The 19,151-nt window shown below is 35.9% G+C and overlaps 2 protein-coding genes across 3 annotated transcripts in view; one reads left to right on the forward strand and one right to left on the reverse strand.

Annotated features, from left to right (window-relative positions):
- LOC140047371 (4-trimethylaminobutyraldehyde dehydrogenase A-like) overlaps window positions 1-12,967 on the forward strand; it is a 35,066-nt gene extending 22,099 nt beyond the window's left edge. For both annotated transcript variants that reach the window (XM_072092360.1, XM_072092359.1), the window contains exons 5-9: window positions 1,951-2,075; window positions 7,572-7,712; window positions 10,155-10,343; window positions 11,464-11,693; window positions 12,189-12,967. In XM_072092360.1, coding sequence (XP_071948461.1) covers window positions 1,951-2,075; window positions 7,572-7,712; window positions 10,155-10,343; window positions 11,464-11,693; window positions 12,189-12,396 — 893 coding nt within the window. In that variant the 3' untranslated portion in view covers window positions 12,397-12,967. The remainder of the gene's footprint in view (window positions 1-1,950; window positions 2,076-7,571; window positions 7,713-10,154; window positions 10,344-11,463; window positions 11,694-12,188) is intronic.
- Window positions 12,968-13,191: 224 nt separating this feature from the next.
- LOC140047373 (GDP-fucose protein O-fucosyltransferase 1-like) lies at window positions 13,192-19,024 on the reverse strand. The gene is made up of 8 exons (XM_072092362.1): window positions 18,940-19,024; window positions 18,347-18,483; window positions 17,747-17,862; window positions 17,298-17,421; window positions 15,603-15,768; window positions 14,659-14,854; window positions 14,230-14,463; window positions 13,192-14,000 (listed from the first exon to the last, which is right to left on the reverse strand). The coding sequence occupies exons 2-8, from the start codon at window positions 18,480-18,482 to the stop codon at window positions 13,797-13,799; spliced, it is 1,176 nt and encodes a 391-aa protein (XP_071948463.1). The 5' UTR covers window position 18,483; window positions 18,940-19,024; the 3' UTR covers window positions 13,192-13,796.
- Window positions 19,025-19,151: the final 127 nt, after the last annotated feature.

The raw sequence follows: 19,151 nt of genomic DNA on the forward strand, positions 1-19,151 counted from the left end.
TTGGAGTCGTTGTTTTTCTACCTTCTTGAATGTCCAATCTGGGTAGTCGCATTTCTTCAAAGCCTGTCTGATGTGGTCCATTTCCTGTTTCTGTCCTTCAGGTGTTGAAACTATGTTTTCACATCTGTCCACAAGCGTATTAATAACATTGAGTTTGTGTTGTAATGGGTGATTTGACTTGAAATTTAAATACTGATCTGTGTGTGTCGGTTTTCTGTAGACTGAAGTTGTTAATGATCGGTTGCTTTGTAGTGTTATAAGAATGTCCAAAAAAGGAATGGTGTTGTTGGACACGCATTCGGTGGTGAATTTAATGTTTTGGGTAGTGTCAATGTTGTTTAAGTGAGTGTTTAGATCAGTGGCTGCATGCAAGGGAATGCTGGCAAGAATGTCATCGACATAGCGATACCATATGGAGGGTTTGAATTCCATTGGTGCTGTAGCAATCGCCTCCGACTCTAACCATTCCATAAACAAATTTGCTATGAAGGGGCTGACTGCGCATTGCTAAACCTTCCTTTTGTTTGTATACTTTGCCTTTGAAACTGAAATAAATGGCGTTGAGAATCAGTGATAGCAACTCAATGATGTCAACCACTTCTAATTTTGTTCTTGTGTTAAGTTGCTTGTCCTGTTTTAGGCAATGTTCTACGGTTTTTATTGCTTCTTTTACTGGTGTTTTTGTGTACAAAGAAACCACATCAAATGATATTAGTGTTTCATTAGGAGGGATGTTTATGTTCCTAATTTCCTTCGCTAGCTGTTTGGAGTTCTCAACATGATGTTTTGAGTTGCCTACTAGGGGTTTGAGGATTTCCTTTTGAACCTTTTGGACCTATTGGTGGCGCTATACCAACTCATCGTCGTCATGGGATTAACAACGCTAGACGATGAAACGCCAGTTGAGAATGAAACCTGATAGGTTTAGAAACGTACTGTAAGTTTGCTTATACTATTTTTTGGTTGGTCAAAAAGAAATTTTGATGTAATACCTATTCCACAACCAGATGAAATTCTTCCAACGATATTAGTATGTTATCTATTCTCTTATGTCTATCTAGAGTAGAGAAATTGTTAATTTAAAACAAATCGGGAGACATTTTATCTGCAGGTGTGAAACAATTTAGGAAATTTCCAACAATAATAGGAGAGTTGGGAGGTCTGTCTGTACTGTATAATATTCTGCTGGGAAGTTCCAGAAATGTGATGTAGTCGGCAAAGCTGAACATACAGTTTATTTTCAACTTGTGTGTGTTAACATTGATTGTTATTAATATTCATTGGAGTTTACCAATATCAGGAGAGTTATTAAATGTTAAATGTTGATCTTTTTTCAATTCCCTGGACTCCTGATTATGTGCTTTTTATGTAGTTAGTATCCATAAATATTCATATTGGAGACATTTATTTTGTTTACATTTGATTGTCGCTGTATTTGAAATTGGTTTAACACCCAACGTTTTTTCAGTCTGCACATTTTTGTAATAAATCTTTTAAGTAATATTATATTATTAAAAAATGATGAGAAAACTACTTTTAATAATAAATATTTTCCTAATTTACATTAAACCACTTTTTAACCAAAGTTTTTTGAGAAAAAGCAGGAGTCCTAGAGTCCTTAACTCAGTCCTCAAGAATGTTTTTTAGATCTTCACCAGAAAGTACTTTTTGATGTTTAATTTTTAGCACCCTATACTATGCTATACACTAGCTGCATCCCTGCCACACTAAAGCATTTCATTCCTTACATTTCCAGCCCGCCTAATTTTAACACAGCACCAACGTAAAAAACCTCTGGGTACGAGAAAGTACTTTTTATAATTTCATTACTAACCTACCCATAACTTTTAACACCTGATCCTTATACATTTCCAACTACATCCCTGTTTAGGTTACTTTAAAATCAGTCTTTTTGAATAGTTTTTGATTGAATGTTTTTTATTTTTACAGAGGGTGGTATCCCTGATGGTGTTTTTAATGTGCTCCAGGGTCAAGCAGAAACCGGTAGTTTATTAACGTCTCATCCAGATGTTGCCAAAGTCTCTTTTACAGGCAGTGTACCGACTGGTCAAAAGGTAAGTTTACTTGGTTTTGAGCCTCCCTTTGTTCCTCAACCACATCCCCCTTGTACCTCAACCACATCCCCCTTGAACCTCAACCACATCCCCCTTGTTCCTCAACCACATCCCTCTGGCTCCCCAACGTCATCCCCCTGGCTCCCCAATATCATCCCCCTGGCTCCCCAACATCATCCTCCTGGCTCCCCAACATCATCCCCCTGGCTCCCCAACATAATTCTCCTGGCTTCCCAACCTCATCTCCCTGGCTCCTCAACCTCATCTCCCTGGCTCCTCGACCTCATCCCCCTGGCTCCTCGACCTCATCCCCTGGCTCCTCAACCTCATCCCCTGGCTTCCCAACATCATCTTCCTGGCTCCTCAACCTCATCCCCTGGCTCCTCAACCTCCCCTTTACAACTTGCTATTAAAGCTTATCTCTCATGTAGTATGGAACACCGCAACATTTTGATAATATAAATTTTATGACACGATATGAATGAAATGCATGGATGATATGAATTTTATGACACAATATGAATGAAATGCATCGATGATATGATTTTTTTTGTGATTTGAATGCTTTGAATTAAGAAAACTATTGGTCTACACTAACCAATTTTATGTGACAAAAAATGTGATGTGCCCATACGGACATAATGATACCATATTTGGGAATATCACTACCATATTTGGATACATCACACTTTTTTTGTCAAACTAGTTTGATAGTGTAGACAGAGCTTTAGACTGTATTAAATAAATGTGATACAAGCAAAGTATGAGCACTTTTACGCTCAAATCGGTACAAGTTAACTCATCCTTGGTGTCAGCTCGCTAAGGATGAGTTCATGTCTTGTCACCTAATTTTTTCCCGCCAATTTATTAATATTAGACATGCTATTTTGATGTTATAAGGCTTTATAAAATACTTTAAAAGTATAAGTATATGCCAGGACACGATTAAGATTTCTTTCTGTTTGTGTTACACGAATCAGGATAAAATGAGAAGGTTAGAGTTGATGCTTACCTGCCATATTAGACCAATAAAATGCTATTAGTATTCAGGGTGCAGCATCTATTGTATTGACCTATGTTACATGCAATTGCTTTTATGCAAACTATTTGCAATGATATTGAGACTTTGCTCGTTTAGATAAACATTTGTTATGACATCGGAATTTTTCTTCATATCTGATTCTCAAATTCAACCAAATGGCATGTACAGAATGAATACAAATACCCGCCGTCTCTTGAATAATCAATTCCATACTTTAGTATCAAACTTTTCAAAACTACATGGATATACAGTACAACATGAATATTTATGACGTGAATGGAGAGAATGTTTTGTGAGGTATATGAGTGCAATATTCTCCATATGAATAAAAACATTTAATTATTTGTATTTTGTTAAACACCACTATGTTCTACAATGACCTTTTATTCAATTAATCTGCTTAAATCAGTACCAAAGGCTAGACCAAGGAGTCTAATTAATATTTTTACACCTCTCTGGCTCGGCCATCAAGAAGGCACTGCTATGATTTTACAGGGTTGGTTTGTCATCGCCCAAACACTCCTTGTGTGGCAGGCAATTTCTGTATTAATGGTTAAAATAAATCTGAGCATGCAATGGTGCCATTAAGTATCACCACTAAAAATCACTTTTCTGTGCAATGTAACTAATAATTATGGTACATGATGCACAATTAACCAGACTAGGGCCAATGTACGGACACCATCTAATTAGTGATTTGACGATGACCTCTGAAATTGGCTCAAAAATATGTTTTTTTGTAAACAAATTCCGTCCTAACTCAAATGCCGCATTGAAAAGTCATGTGGTGTCGGAGAAGATAAAATAACAAATTCAGATATAGTGCTATTATAGTAATAATAATAATAATATAGATATAAATGACCTCTAGGTCATATAGTATGACTGATTGCCTAGCATGAAGTAAGATACCTAAAATGTTGAGGTAGAAAATTGGTTTTATCATCAATTCATCAAAAATGTCGCAAAGTATATAAATTTTTTATTATTCATCGAAAGACCGATATATCAGCTATAGATTTGACAGTTTATATAATATAGCATGATAAAATTTGATATTGCTGCATTGATTTCAGGTATTACCCAACTAGTTTACCCTCGTTGCTCAGATATAAAAATATCAACGTCCTATAACAGACATCTGTACCATTTGACATGCAGTATTCACTACTACACTTACTGCCATAACTCTGTTTGGCTTACTCTTTAAACCTGTCATGAAATTTTTCGGGGAGAGGGGGAAGGGAGGGTTATAATAGCGCAACCACATTTTTACTTGTTTACTGTAGTGACTGTTTCATAGACATTGAAACAAACTATAACCTTACGTTATTGCAGTTTTTACTGCAGTAACTACAGTAGAATATATTTGACGTGATTCCTAACAGGTACATAATTATAATTTCGGATATTCATTCCACGTAAAGAATTTGAAAACAGAAAAAAATCAGAAACAGTTCAAGTTTGGTTGTAACGCATCGTTGCTTTGCTATTCTGCCGGTCACATTTCTAAAAAATTTGATGAAATACATGTCTAGAATAAATAATGATTGATAAGATAATAATGGCAAACATGTAGGCCATGAATGTTGTTGGGGATGAGGTGGGACTATACCCAAGGAAAGCCTGGTTCAGGAAAAAGAAAATGATTGGTAAGCATTTCTTGTTAAAACTCATCTGAACTGGCTAGATAGAGGCTCACATCCAGACCAAAAGTCAATACTGGGACTATACCAGGGGATGTGCCTGTCATCTGAACTGGCTAGAGAGAGGCTCACATCCAGACCAAAAGTCAATACTGGGACTATACCAGGGGATGTGCCTGTCATCTGAACTGGCTAGAGAGAGGCTCACATCCAGACCAAAAGTCAATACTGGGACTATACCAGGGGATGTGCCTGTCATCTGAACTGGCTAGAGAGAGGCTCACATCCAGACCAAAAGTCAATACTGGGACTATACCAGGGGATGTGCCTGTCATCTGAACTGGCTAGAGAGAGGCTCACATCCAGACCAAAAGTCAATACTGGGACTATACCAGGGATGTGCCTGTCATCTGAACTGGCTAGAGAGAGGCTCACATCCAGACCAAAAGTCAATACTGGGACTATACCAGGGGATGTGCCTGTCATCTGAACTGGCTAGAGAGAGGCTCACATCCAGACCAAAAGTCAATACTTAGACTATACCAGGGGATGTGCCTGTCATCTGAACTGGCTAGAGAGAGGCTCACATCCAGACCAAAAGTCAATACTTAGACTATACCAGGGGATGTGCCTGTTTGTGAAATCCGACATAAAGTATAAGGAGTGGGATTAGACCCGTAGTGGGATTATACCCGAGGATATATGGTAATCAAACAAATGTTGGAATAAAATGATATTTTAAAAGCTTAAAAATAAGCCATATTGTTTCTCTCCTGGATTTTTATTGTTGTTGATGGGAATGTGCGTGGGAGGCACTTTCCCCACTGGATCTGCCCTGGAATTTTCTGATTTAAAAAGCAACCTGAAAATATATTTATTTTATACACATGAAAGGTATTAATCCAATCTATAAATAAAACTTTATATTCCTGATGCGTTTTTTTTCTTCTGTAAAGCTCTCTCATAGTGTAAAGATAATAATTTAAAACAACTGCTATTTCTCATCCTTTGAATTGTCAACGCAAGGCTAATTTTCTTTAATGTTTTAAGTTGAAATGTTTCCACAGTTAGTTTACAGTGTCATTCTCTATTCTTTTCAAAATCTTTTTTCAAAGTGTTTAAAAGGTTCCCTTTGATTCGCAGAATAACAGTAATTTCAAGAAATCAGAAAATATAATTTCAAGGCTATTTTATGTACTTGAATAAACGTCTGTGTAGCATTTACAAACACTTTTTACTGATATATTCCTTCATGATCATTTCCACTTAACATGCCAATCAAAGTGGTAGAAGATTTCATAATGTGGTGGATTGGGAAGAAAGTTTATCGGTTTTACATTTTTTTGATGAATTTTGTACTGCAATTGAGTTTGATTTTAATTATTCTACCTACATCTGATTTGTTGTTTTTTCGATCTTTCAACTTTTATTGATAACCTAAGATTACACGTACCTTTATCCACAGCTATTAACGTACGGTGATCATGCGTTTAGTGTCTGCGCTCCATCTATATGGAACAATCTCCTGATTAACATCAGGAAATCAAAATCTTCTGACTTGTTTAAAAGGCATCTGAAATCATATTTATTCCAACAAATTTACGAGTGCTAGCGGTTCTGGCCTTATAGAACTTATCTTTTTGGAAAGAATTCTGCGCATTATGAATACAAATTAATTGATTTATTGCCAGAAAACAGCATGATAAATATCTTACTGTACATAGATTCAAGCCAGGATTTTTTCTGGGCCAATGGCACTTTCTCCTAGGTGGTTGTTCGAACCTCAAAACTCCCTCTAACTTTAGCGATTCAAAAGATTGAGTAACTTTTGTAGGCTACATTTGCAATAGTTCACTCAACATTCAATCAAGAGACACATAAATTTCAGCGGTGTTCACTCGCCGAAGCAATTACATTAATGCAAAGTTATATCCAATATTATTTACGTACGATTGTCAATAACGATTATTAGGGTTCGGTAATCTGGGCTGAGTGAGTGAATTAGCCTATGTTTGTGAAGGTTTATATGAGTTAATGAGTTTTTTTTTAAAGCAAATGTAAATCATTAAATCTATAAAATCTAAAACAATCCTGTTTATAACGCATACCCTTAGTTGTATATTACTTTACTAAATGTCACAAAGATAATTACCACATAAGGTGTATAAGACTATAATGTAGATTTACAAAATTTTTGCCTTTTATATGAAAATTGTAAATTATGTAAATTTGTATGTAATAAGCAAGAGATGGGCAGAGGATTTTTTATCATGTAAATTATTGTTGTTTGGAGTATGCATATCAAAATTCATTGTTTTGCATAAATTATACTTATTTCTTATATTATAAATTTTGCAAAATTTCACTTTAAATTACAATTTCTTTTAAGTAATTAAATATTTTCGATCCAATTTTTGGTCAGTGACAAATGTGACATGAAATAAGATATTAAAAAAAAAATATTGTAACATTGAACAAATACATAGACAATCTTGTTTAACAACTAGTTAAATTTGACCTTAATCAAAAGAGGAAAACAAATATGTCTGCATGAGTGCAAGATTACCTTTGTGAAGAATTGGATTGTTATGAATGTATCCAATTTAATTCCTAATAATCTTGTTCTACTTAATTTCACCGTTTTTCGAAGGAACTATTTATTTTCTTTGCATTTATGAGATACATTTAATCATGTCTCTGTCGTGTCCTGTATTTTAAGAAGTTTTTCTAGGCTGGTAATATGTATTTATAAAATCCAAAAAGTCATTCGTTAATTAAAAGTTCAATGTTTTATTTATTTAACTTTAGATTATGGAGAGCTGTGCAAAAGATATTAAGAAGATTACATTGGAACTCGGAGGGAAGTCACCTCTGATTATTTTTGCCGATTGTAATCTTGAGAATGCAGTCAAAGGAGCGATGATGGCCAATTTTATGACACAGGGAGAGGTAAATATGAATATCAGGGGCAATTCCTATTCAGGGGACACTTTTCTTGAAAATGAATGTAGGGCAATATGTTTTAACAATAGGTCAACCCTGTTCAGGGGACACTCCTAAAGCGGGGACTTTGTTGGGTCTCTAAAGGTGAAGAAGTCACCACACCTAACTACCCGATTGCCGTATATCTCCACATACTGCAATATTTGCCCGCAGAAGACTGAAATTACAAATCCTGATATGCCCAGAATTATAGGAATATTTCGGTAATCCAGGATCTCATGTGTATCACATGGTGACTGTATCATGTAAGGTTAAGGGTTAGGTTATGGTCTGTGATACTGGGAGATACATGTGAAACACATATGATCCTATATTACTGAATATTCTGTGTTACAGATGGTGCCCCTTGTCACTTCACAGTTCATCATTTTACTTCAAACAAAATTTGAAAGGAAGCTTTAACATATGAAATAACAAGACATTTATTAGAAAAGACAGATTTGCTACAATCTATCTCTTTCCTTCTAAATTCAGGGCCTTTTACGCATATTTAATTGATGAATGTCGACTCAGTAGATTAATGTTTGAACTAGCATTCCTAAAAGCCATGAAGACTTACTAGCTGTAATCAAAAATATTTGTGTAATTACATTGAAAATACCTGACCCTGTTCCAGATTCAGTGCTCTGCAATGTTGTTTTGACATAAAGGAGCCCTAAATATAAGTAGGGGGTTAGTTGGGACTAAACTTAAAAGAAGTGTCACATGACTAGTGGTTGTCACATGACTAGTTGTTGTCACATGACTAGTTGTTGTCACATGACTAGTTGTTGTCATATGACTATTGGTTGTCACATGACTATTTGTTGTCACATGACTAGTTGTTGGCCATTGTGTCATTTTTCTTTTCATTGGAAAGTGTTCCCTTAATAAGAGTGTTGACCCCTGAATATGGCATCTGCCAAAGCAGGAATTATACTATATATATTTTTTAATTCTGTCTTGGATTCGAAACTGTTACCGTAAAATATTTATAGAATTCTGTGTTTGAAATAAAGTATGCAAAATACTTTGGATAAAAAATGATGATTGTTTTTGTGAAAGTTTATTATTCATTGGTCATATTGATATTCTTTCATCTAAAATCCATAGTGCCTGAGAGCAAATGCAGTACATTATTTATTTTTAATAATAATCGGTTACTATCATACAATAAAAAGCATAAATTCTTTTCAATATTTTTGACGAGCCGGTATGTTCTTATATTGGCGCTTAATTGACGCAATCAATTTTGAATCAATTTATGTCGAACACAAAAAGGTTTTTGATGAGGAATTGTCAGTAAATAAAGTTAATTTTGTTTGGTATTATTTTAATGATTGATAGCTTAGCACCAGTTTCTGTCGCTAATGGTAGATGATCAACTGCACGTTATAAATTTTAGTTTTTTTTTGTTTATTAATATCCATCTGCATAATAACACCCCTTGTTTTGCAGAACAGCAGCTAGGAATGAGCATTGCAACACATTACGTACATCTGATAATCATGTAAAATTATGTGAAGTGTATGTTTCTATGTCGAGTGGCCGAGCGTTAAGGCAGGGTGCTGCTTACCACAGCCATAAGATCGGCACAGTTGGCCATGCTGGTGGTCTAAAAAGTCTTCTCAAATAACTTGAATTTGAAGGTCCCATGTACGAATCTTTCGGAAGAGTAGTAAGCTACCCGGGTGTTCTTCTACATTTCATCGCTTAAGAAGTGCCGATTCTTTCATTTTCATTTCATTTCATTATTTATTTGGTCTATTTAAGTATATACAAAAAAAAATAAATGAAATTGGGGAGACCAGGGTCAACCTAAGTGAACTTAATCACTGTAGCTGAGCCGGTTGACCCAACCCCAAAGTCAGTTTACACATAAAAGACATAAAGACAAAATACAGTTACAGCGAATCAAAATGAATATGAACTTTTCTAATGAAGGCTGATGGGCTTTATAGGACTGCAGCATCTGCCAACGGTCTGGGAAGCTGGTCCCACACCACTCATAGTATCAGTATTCTTGCACAGGTTTAAATTTTTTTAAGTTAAAAATTTGGGGGGAAAATTGCCTAATTGTCAATTCTCAGCTGGATCTCAGCTGTATATAAAGAAAAAAAATATATCATTTCAAAATTGTGCGTAAATGCCAATGCAGGCGAGCGGTAACGGTAAGTTGAAAACCGCGTAGCTTGTCCCACGTGTGTAAATGGTCATAAGGAATAACATAGATTCTATATTTTATTACCATTACCTCTCATCTGTGTAAATTGACCTTTATGGTGTGATGTAGGCAAAAGTTATATGAAAAAAACAAATTTCATGATGCAAGTAATGAATTTTACAGGCCATTTATAGTTTCATTTTAATCCATGATTGTAACCAACTATAACCTTTTATTTCCCCAAGGTATGCTCAAACGGAACCAGAGTGTTTGTAGAACGGAGCATTAAAGATAAATTTGTAGAAAAATTATTAGCGAAAACAAAACAGATGAAGATTGGTAATCCCATGCATGAGGACACAATGGTTGGAGCAATGATTAATAAACAGCATATGGAAAAAGTCATGAGGTATATAGAGGGCGCCAAACAGCAGGTAATTATTAACACTGTGTTGTATTTTATTTATAGTTATATATTATTTTTAGTCTACATGCATTCTGTCAGTGTGGATTGTGAGTGACTGACGATTTACTAAAACCAAACAAGAGAACTTACACCTGTTGATTGGCAAATTGTGATGTCAACCAATCAGAGAGCAAGGGCAATCAAGGGCAAAGAATTATAAATTTGCTGATTGACAGGATGTAAATAAGACCGTATTTATTCAAATAATTACAATTTATTGTTCAGGGAGTTTTATGAGTGGGAGGGGGGAAGGGAGTGATTTTTTTTTGTGTGTAATATATGTAATCAAATAAATGCCCCTAGAAATTTTAGGTCATGTCAATCAATGAATTTTTACTACAAGTAGAAATGTGTTGTAATAAAATATTGTGTATATATGCAGGTGGCGGGGTGTTTATTCGAGGAAATAAATAAAGGCTCCGGGCCTTTATTCAAAATGCTGTTAAGCAGGGCATTTATTCAAATAAATATGGTAGATAAAATAACGGAGATAAAGAGAAGGATAGTCCTTGCGAAATCCGCATTTGGAGAAATAGAGAATATCTTGAAGAACTGTGCGATGAGTATGGAAACCAGGTTGCATGTATTAAACTGCTACATCTATCCTGTGCTGATGTATGGAAGTGAAGCCTGGTCAATCACAACTGACCTCAGAAAAAGATTGGAAAGCTGTGAGATGTGGTTTCTAAGGAGAATGATGAGAATTCCATGGACAGATAGAGTTAGTAATGAAGATGTATTGATAAGAGCTGGAGTGTGCAGGAAACTACTGAAGGATATTAGGATTAGACAGATGAGATTCATGGGACATGTGTTGAGGAAGGAAGGTCTGAAGAACTTGGCATTAACGGGGAAAATAGAAGGAAGAAGGAGCAGGGGGAGGAAAAGAGTCACTTGGTTGGCCAGCATAGCTGAATGGATTCGGAATAGAGGCGAGAATACCAAAGAAGTGGAGTTGCTGAACATGGCAATAGACAGAGAATTGTGGCACAACATGATCGCCAAAGTCTCATGATATGGCACTGAGAAAGAGAGAGAGAGAGATAAAATAAATGATTGTATTGAAAAAAAACTTGTTTTACTAACAGGGTGCCAAGATCTTGTGCGGAGGTGAAAGGATAATTCCAACCGATACCTCTCTTTCCAACGGCTACTTCCTGAGTCCGTGTATAATGGATAATTGCACAGATGACATGACGGTAGTCAAGGAAGAAATCTTCGGAGCTGCGATGGCAGTGTTAACGTTTGACACCGAAGACGAGGTAGTACGACGTGCTAACGATACAAAGTTTGGTTTGGCTGGAGGAGTTTTTACAAGGTATTTATAGGTGTATAGGGCCTCTTCCAATTAAGGGCCACCATTGGCCGCTCCTAATTAAGGGCCAACGTTGTACAAGTTAAACCCTTTGTGTTAGATGTGCTTGTATCGGCTATTGTTATGACCTCTAGGTGCTATGCGTAACATCATCCTTGCACTAATGCACGGTCAATTTTAAATACTCTTGAAAAAAAGTCAATTTTTACATAGAAACATTTCGTTTTCATTTCACAAAACTACACGTTTTTTAAGTGGATATGATGCACATACCTGGAAACTTTGAGCATGTGCAGAAGTCTGTTGGACTCAATAGGTGTGTGGTTGCAGGGTGTTTTTAAAAATACCCAAACAGATTGCTATTATTAAATCAAATTATAGTGTTCATTACACATGCTCAGAAACAGCACAGTGCTGTGGTAGCTTTCCATCGCTTTGACAAGCCACAAATGCTTCCTTACAACATTTTGGCTTCCATGTTTTATGTTTTACTTTCAGCGACTTGACCCGTGGTCACCGTGTTGTGGCAAACATACAGTCAGGAACGTGTTTTATCAACAACTACAACCTGTACCCGATAGAGATGCCGTTCGGAGGATACAAACAATCTGGTCTAGGTCGGGAACTAGGAAGAAGCGCTATTGACAGCTATACACAAACTAAAATGGTTTACGTAGAAATGGGTGACGTAGACTGTCCTTATTAATATTAACAGATTTTAAATATTCAATATTTTCTTGTAAGAAAAGAACAAAACTATATACAAAAGTGATTACAATATGCAAATGAGTACAGAACTCCACATATTCAAATTAGGTGCATGAGGATTCAGTCATACTTCGGTGGACATTTATTCAAACTTGTTGGTTATTCAGACAGAGCAGAGTTTGTTTATATGTTATTTATCACATTTTTATTTTGTGTGAAAATAACAAATTCTGTCAATAGTTATATTTGAATTTGTTCAATTACTCTCTCTCTCTAGTGACAATTTATCTGTGCAATTTTGTCCCGCTAACAACGTTTTCGGAACTGCAGCTGCTAAAATAATCTGACTCGTATATTTTAAATTATGTAATCATCCTTTAGGTTGGTGTAACTAAAAAATAAATAGAATTGATGGGGAAATGTGTGATGTTGTCATTGAAGGAGTGGGGTAAGAGGGGAGAGCCATAATAAATTTAAAATAAGCAAGAAAATAAACCAAACATTATTTTATTTGGAAAAACATATTGATAGACAAAAATAAATTGATATTCTTAAGTGTATAAATAGCATAAAACAAATGGTGTATAAAATACATTCAAAATTTCACAAAACATTGCTATGGTGGACTAATTTAGAAAAAGGAAAAACTTGCGATTTATTCATCATATTTATGGTACCTAGCAAGAGCGTATCCATACAATGGTAATTATGGATAGGGTGAGCGTTAATTCATGGGTGTATTCCACCTCATTAGGCTTTGGATGTGCTACTGCCTAAAATAATTTATAATATAATAGAAAGTCATTAAAAGTATTATATAATTTATTCATTATGTGTACTATTTTGTCTCGTTTTGATGTCATATAACTATAAGCATAATTATTGTTAGTTTATTTAAATATTTGACTGACATAATTTCATTGGCTACATCCACTGCATTTGAAAGATAGTAGTGAAACAAGGAAAGAGTAATTACTCTTCCCTGGTACACATTTTCCAGTGTTGTTTTTTTAAACATCACATCACTTTCCCCTCGGTCCCTGCAGCGGTCTGGTTTCATCTGTACCAACAATGCTTTCCTAACAACTAAAATAAAAGAAGATGCACCCACCACCTCCCCAAAAAATTGTGCAATCTAAATGTTCAGTATTACATTTGTTTGTAGGGTTAGGCTGTATATTTAATATCCTTTAATTTTTGTGAACTATTACACTCTGTCCACACTATCAAACTAGTTTTGACAAATAATTGTGATGTGCCCAAAAATATGGCAGTGCTATACCAAAATATGGTAGTGCTATGGGCACATCACTTTTAATAATACAAATTTTTTTGCCACATAAAATTTGATAGTGTAGACAGAGCTTTACACGGAATAATAATCCTGGTAAAGTAACATCACAGTTCAGTTTTGTTACTATCTATATTTTTGGGTTTTTTCATATCAAAATACCAAAATGAAGATGGCTTATTTGCAGCATCTCTTTCCCGTTTGGCAAATGCAGAGAATGAAGAAACACAGTTTCCAATGTAGTGGTCCGACCTGCCCAGAATTGCCAAATCAACGTGTGGTTCACTCGGTGTCCGTTGAATGATTTTTACCTGTGCAAAAAAAGCAAATATTTTTTTTTTTTAAACACAGGAGAACCGATTGTTTAAGGTAAGTAAATATGATGTCGTTAGGCAGGAATTCATGCCGATATTGTTGGCACTTTATGTATGGTAAATGGCGCCCCCTGCCTTAACCACTCGACCATTTGACTCTCTTTAAATAATGCTAATAGCCCAGTGGTCTCATACTTCCAAAAAGTTTTAAATATTGTAGCCATACCTTGGTACCCTTCAGGTCTGTTTTCAATTCTTTTAACGAAGGATTATGATCAGTCGCTACGTACACCGCGGTAGCTTTGATCTTTTTAATAATTGTCTTCAATTGTTTAGCAATCATTTGTCGGTCAGGGTAACATAGTTCATAAGACATTTTGCCGTGTTCGTTGTTGCTACCGAGACACTGCGGCGACGCAAAAAACTGTTGACCGCTCGTTGCGTGTTCACAAGCTTTTTTCTGAAAACAAATAATTTGCATATGTTAGGTATAAATAATTACTTTATTTCACATCAATTTGCCATTGGTTCCATGGTTTGTTCTGTGATTACCCTATTTTAGTATGTTGCTTCATTGTAGAAGCTATCACAGCGCTTGTTTGCATAAAAGCATGTGCAGGTGCTCTGTGGCATTATGTAGTGCAAAAGTTCTTACAAAGTCGGATCCTCGTCTCAGATGAACCCCAACGAACGGACCGTCAGAAAGTTCTTTTGCTATGAAGTCTTCGGCTTCGCTGTTGATGAAGTTAGACCATTGTAGAAAAATGTGCAGTTTACGATTTTCTGCATTAACGGGAAATGCGGCGGGTGCCCCGGAGAAAGCTAGCACTGGGTACGTAGAGACGGGAAACCTGTAATTGCATAAAGGAAATCATGTTAATAAATACGAACGTCTTTGTTGGTTCAATTGACACGCATGAGTAATTTTGGCCCGTACTTTTTTGGCAAGAATTCATACTTGTCAAAAACACAAAATCATCATCAAACATATATGAATATATAATCCATGGTCAAGTTTAATTCCACCCCCTAATTGATGGACACATGACTTTGATCAATTCCATTGTATAATCCCACTCTCCAATTCAGACTCCTGGGACATGCTTTGTCATATACATCTCCGCCTGACCCCGTTTTGAATTGATGCTGTGAGAAACATAATTTGTTTAGGCCTAATTTAATTTGTATTTCACATCACGCATTGAAATTCAATATATCATATACTGTATTTATTAGATTACACTGGCACACCTGGCCAACGAAAGAAATAAATGGCACAAAATAGTAGAGCGCGCTATGTCCAACGATGATGAACCCTATTGATGGTGACTTTTATATAATACTTGAATGGTTTTAAATTATTGATGAACATTAGCTAACTAGTAATGTGTTCCCTTTCTAAAAATAACTCAAAGGTGATCCTAAAGCAGAGAAATATTCTGTAATACGTCACAGACCTCACGTTATCCTTCATGGTCTCTGACTATATAATGTGTTACAGTTCACATTCAATCAACGTAACACTAGATATGTGCATCATAAATTCTACTTTGACTGGAGTTTGAACCTATTACCTAATTGATAGGTAAAAGCACTTACACTTCGTGCCATTTTTCTTTTATATTTGAATACTGTGTTGAATAAGAGAGAGGTTGGTAGGACCGATGGTTGTCAAATTCGATTTTGAAGTTGTCCCAGAACGGTCCAAATGGATTCCCTTCCTTCATTGGACATTTTCCATTATCTCGAAATACGTAACAAATACCTGAAATATTCCAAAACATTATGTAATGTATAATTGCATTGATATATATTTAAATGTATTGTGAATGAATGTACTACAAGATGAGGGCATATCAACTTGTTGCTCGTGTCTCCAACTGAGTACGAGTGTTGTTCCACCTTACTACGCCAAGGGTGTCGATATCTATTGTTGACAATACCATGAAAGGACCAGTGGTCTAAAGCTCTGTCTGCACTATTAAGTTTTATGCGGAAAAAAAATGTGATGTGCTCATATACCGACATAATGATATCATATCACTACTGTAGCTGGGCATATCACTACCATATTTGGGCACATCACACTTGATTTGTCAAACCAGTTTGATAGTGTACACAGAGCTTTATGGTTAGGACATCAGCAGAAGCTGTCTGGTTTGAATCATGGTTCAGGAAGCTTAATTATTCCCATAGATTCCCTCATCTTTGCTGTTCGTAAAATTAATTACATTTAAAATTGTAATATTTCTGTGATAAACTTTGATATATCATGCAGTGTGGTGTAAGGGCTATGAGCACTCACTGGCAAAACCCAGGGGCCCCAGAGGTCAGGGGCCCTGCAGGTCAAGGACCCCAGCATGAGTAACGGGCAGTCCAATGCAACTACACAGTGTCTAAACCAGGGGCCTTTTGCCCTATACGTTATGCCACTACTATCATGAAGAATCCTCCACAGTTATATAGGCCTATTACTGATATTTTTAAATGCCATATTCAGATAGGATACTTTGGTATCTTCACTGCATTTTGACCTTGATGTTCCTGCGGTCTGACCCCATTCATACTCTTAAATTTAAAACAATTTCCTGGATAGGCCTTTAATTTGTATAATTCTTTTGTGAACAAGACAACTCTCCATGAACCTTCTCTAATCTATCTACAACATTTCATGTAATTGGGTAGCGAGATAAGATCTTATTGTAAACTATCGGAAATTTATTTTTTAACACTTAAAAATGTTACTGCCAATCCAGGCCAATAATTACCTTGACACATAAACCTTATTTAACTTATATATGCTTACTAATGAACTTGCCATTCAAAAACCTATTCCTGGTCTTAGGCATGTCAATCAGAATTTCCTTACCACATATATTCATGCCTGTAGCCTGGGGGGATTGGTAGGGTTTCCCTGAAGTATACATTTCAAATTAGAGGTTAGCTACAGGACTAGGTGCCTGCATAGCCTGGCACTTTGCCCCATTTTGGGTGAAAAGAACCTCCACATTTCTGGCTACAGGCTTGATATTTGTGTTTTTTTTTTAATTTTATTAAATATGTATTGCTAAAGCTTGATTTCTACTTGAATGCAATGTAAGGATGTCAATGGGCTGAAAGTAATTTGACCAGTCATAATGGATCGTCAAAAATGTCGCCTTTGATTGCGACGTACCTATGTTGTTGCTTGTCTACTATTGTACTAGTCACAATAGTGACCTCATGACCTTTATTAAAGTTAATGTTTCCACATACACTAATGTTTAATAATGCATTACTATATTAATGACTTACCTGTACGTTCTCCAGGGGGCCATATAACTGGAGCAATTTCTTTCATAAATTTTTCCATAGTGATTACTCTATGAAATTTTTTTAGTGGCTCAACTTGAAAATATTTATCAAAGGGAATCTGGCTCTACGGGAACAAAATGCAAATGTAAAAATTATTAAATAACAGTGTCTCTGCTGCAGTTATCCATTTGGGTATAATCCCGCTTTTGGGACACCCGTATTAAATGCAATTCCTCGTAAAACAAATGTAGGGAGATTTTAAGTTTGAATAACAAGAAAACCAACCCCTATTACGGGGATACTTTGATTGGGCCTGAGGATGTCCCTTTAATACAGGTTCTAGAAATGAATTTTATTTAGACTTCAGGATTTACCGATTTGAAATGATTTATGGTTGAATTGTTGCTTGTGTTTTTATTCTAAGAGAGTTTAATTTGTTAATAACTTACTGAACTGGGTTTCATATATTCATACTCCACCCAGGGTGGTAGAATTAATGTTCTATCTAAACCCTTAGCAAAAGCTAATGCTCCTAGAAAATGATCAGCCTGGTTCCCGAATCGACCTATTGAAAAAATAAATTATTTATTATCATTTTCATTATTAATTAGCAGAAATAACATTTCTCATTCATTGTAATAGTTGTTCAGAAAAGACCAAAAGTGACCAGGAAATTCACACACAAATAGCATTGGTCAACAGTTTTAGGATAGAATTGTTTTGATATTTATTCTTTGAGACAAGCATCATTATTTCCACTTGTTTTGTGGACGAAATAAAGGTATCTTATCTTATAAGATACAATAGTATAGGTGTATATCAATACAGTACATGCATGTAAGCTTGGTTCCCACTAGAACGTAACGCAAGGACGTAAACGCAACGCAAGCGTTTTAACCAATGACCAGCGAAGTTATAGACAGTTAGCAATCACAAGCGAATAAGCCATCGCTTGTGATTGGTCAATTCATTTGCGTTGCGTTACGTCCTTGCGTTGCGTCGCTAGTGGGAACCACGCTTTATTTAACATCTATGGTAACTGTACTTACCCATACATGGGCAGTATGCCACATAACCTTTCTTATCATATTCAAACCCTTCTGGAATGTCCAATCCAGAAGTTGTTGCTATACCAACTGCTGATAAGAAAGCTAATTTACAGAAGAACCCTATTATTTGCTCCATCCTAGACACAAAAGAAAAGGGGGATTGGTTTGATATCAATTTCCAGGAAATGTGTTCACATTCTCCTTTTTTACAGATGGCCAACGTACGTCAAGGAGGACCTAGCGATGAGATGGTAGAAAACCAATTAACCTCATCCTAATCTGTGATTTTGTGCCGTTATTTTCCAATATTATTGCCATTTGCTTTTAGAGCTATGTCTTTGCACTTTAATAGGCTTACATTATTACCGTATGCTTTCTAGCAGCCTTTACCGTTTGGCCTTCGTGTAAGTGGTTTGGCCATAGATAGACCTACCTACGTCCAGGACCATATTTAAGCGCAGCTTAAAACTCTCTGTTCGTGTGACGTCTCGCCAGGCCTTCCAATTTAAACCGTAATAATATATTAACATGTTTCTAACACTACAATAACCTGGTTTTTGTATCCATTTGTTATACAAAATACTAATTTTTACCTAGCTAAACAAACCCGTATCAGCAGGAGTGTTACTTCTACATCCACCACAAGATTTTCATTCAAGCATGAACTAAACAAAACGAAAGGTTACTCACAGGTCATGGCAGCCAATTGGAAAGGAACACGTCATTGTATGGGAAACCCCCCCCCCCTATTCAGCCAATCACTGGCACGCCCTCTTTTTTATTTGTTATTCCAATTTTATAGGTC

This window comes from Antedon mediterranea, chromosome 4 (genome assembly GCF_964355755.1).
Source record: "Antedon mediterranea chromosome 4, ecAntMedi1.1, whole genome shotgun sequence".
Lineage (NCBI taxonomy): Eukaryota > Metazoa > Echinodermata > Crinoidea > Comatulida > Antedonidae > Antedon > Antedon mediterranea.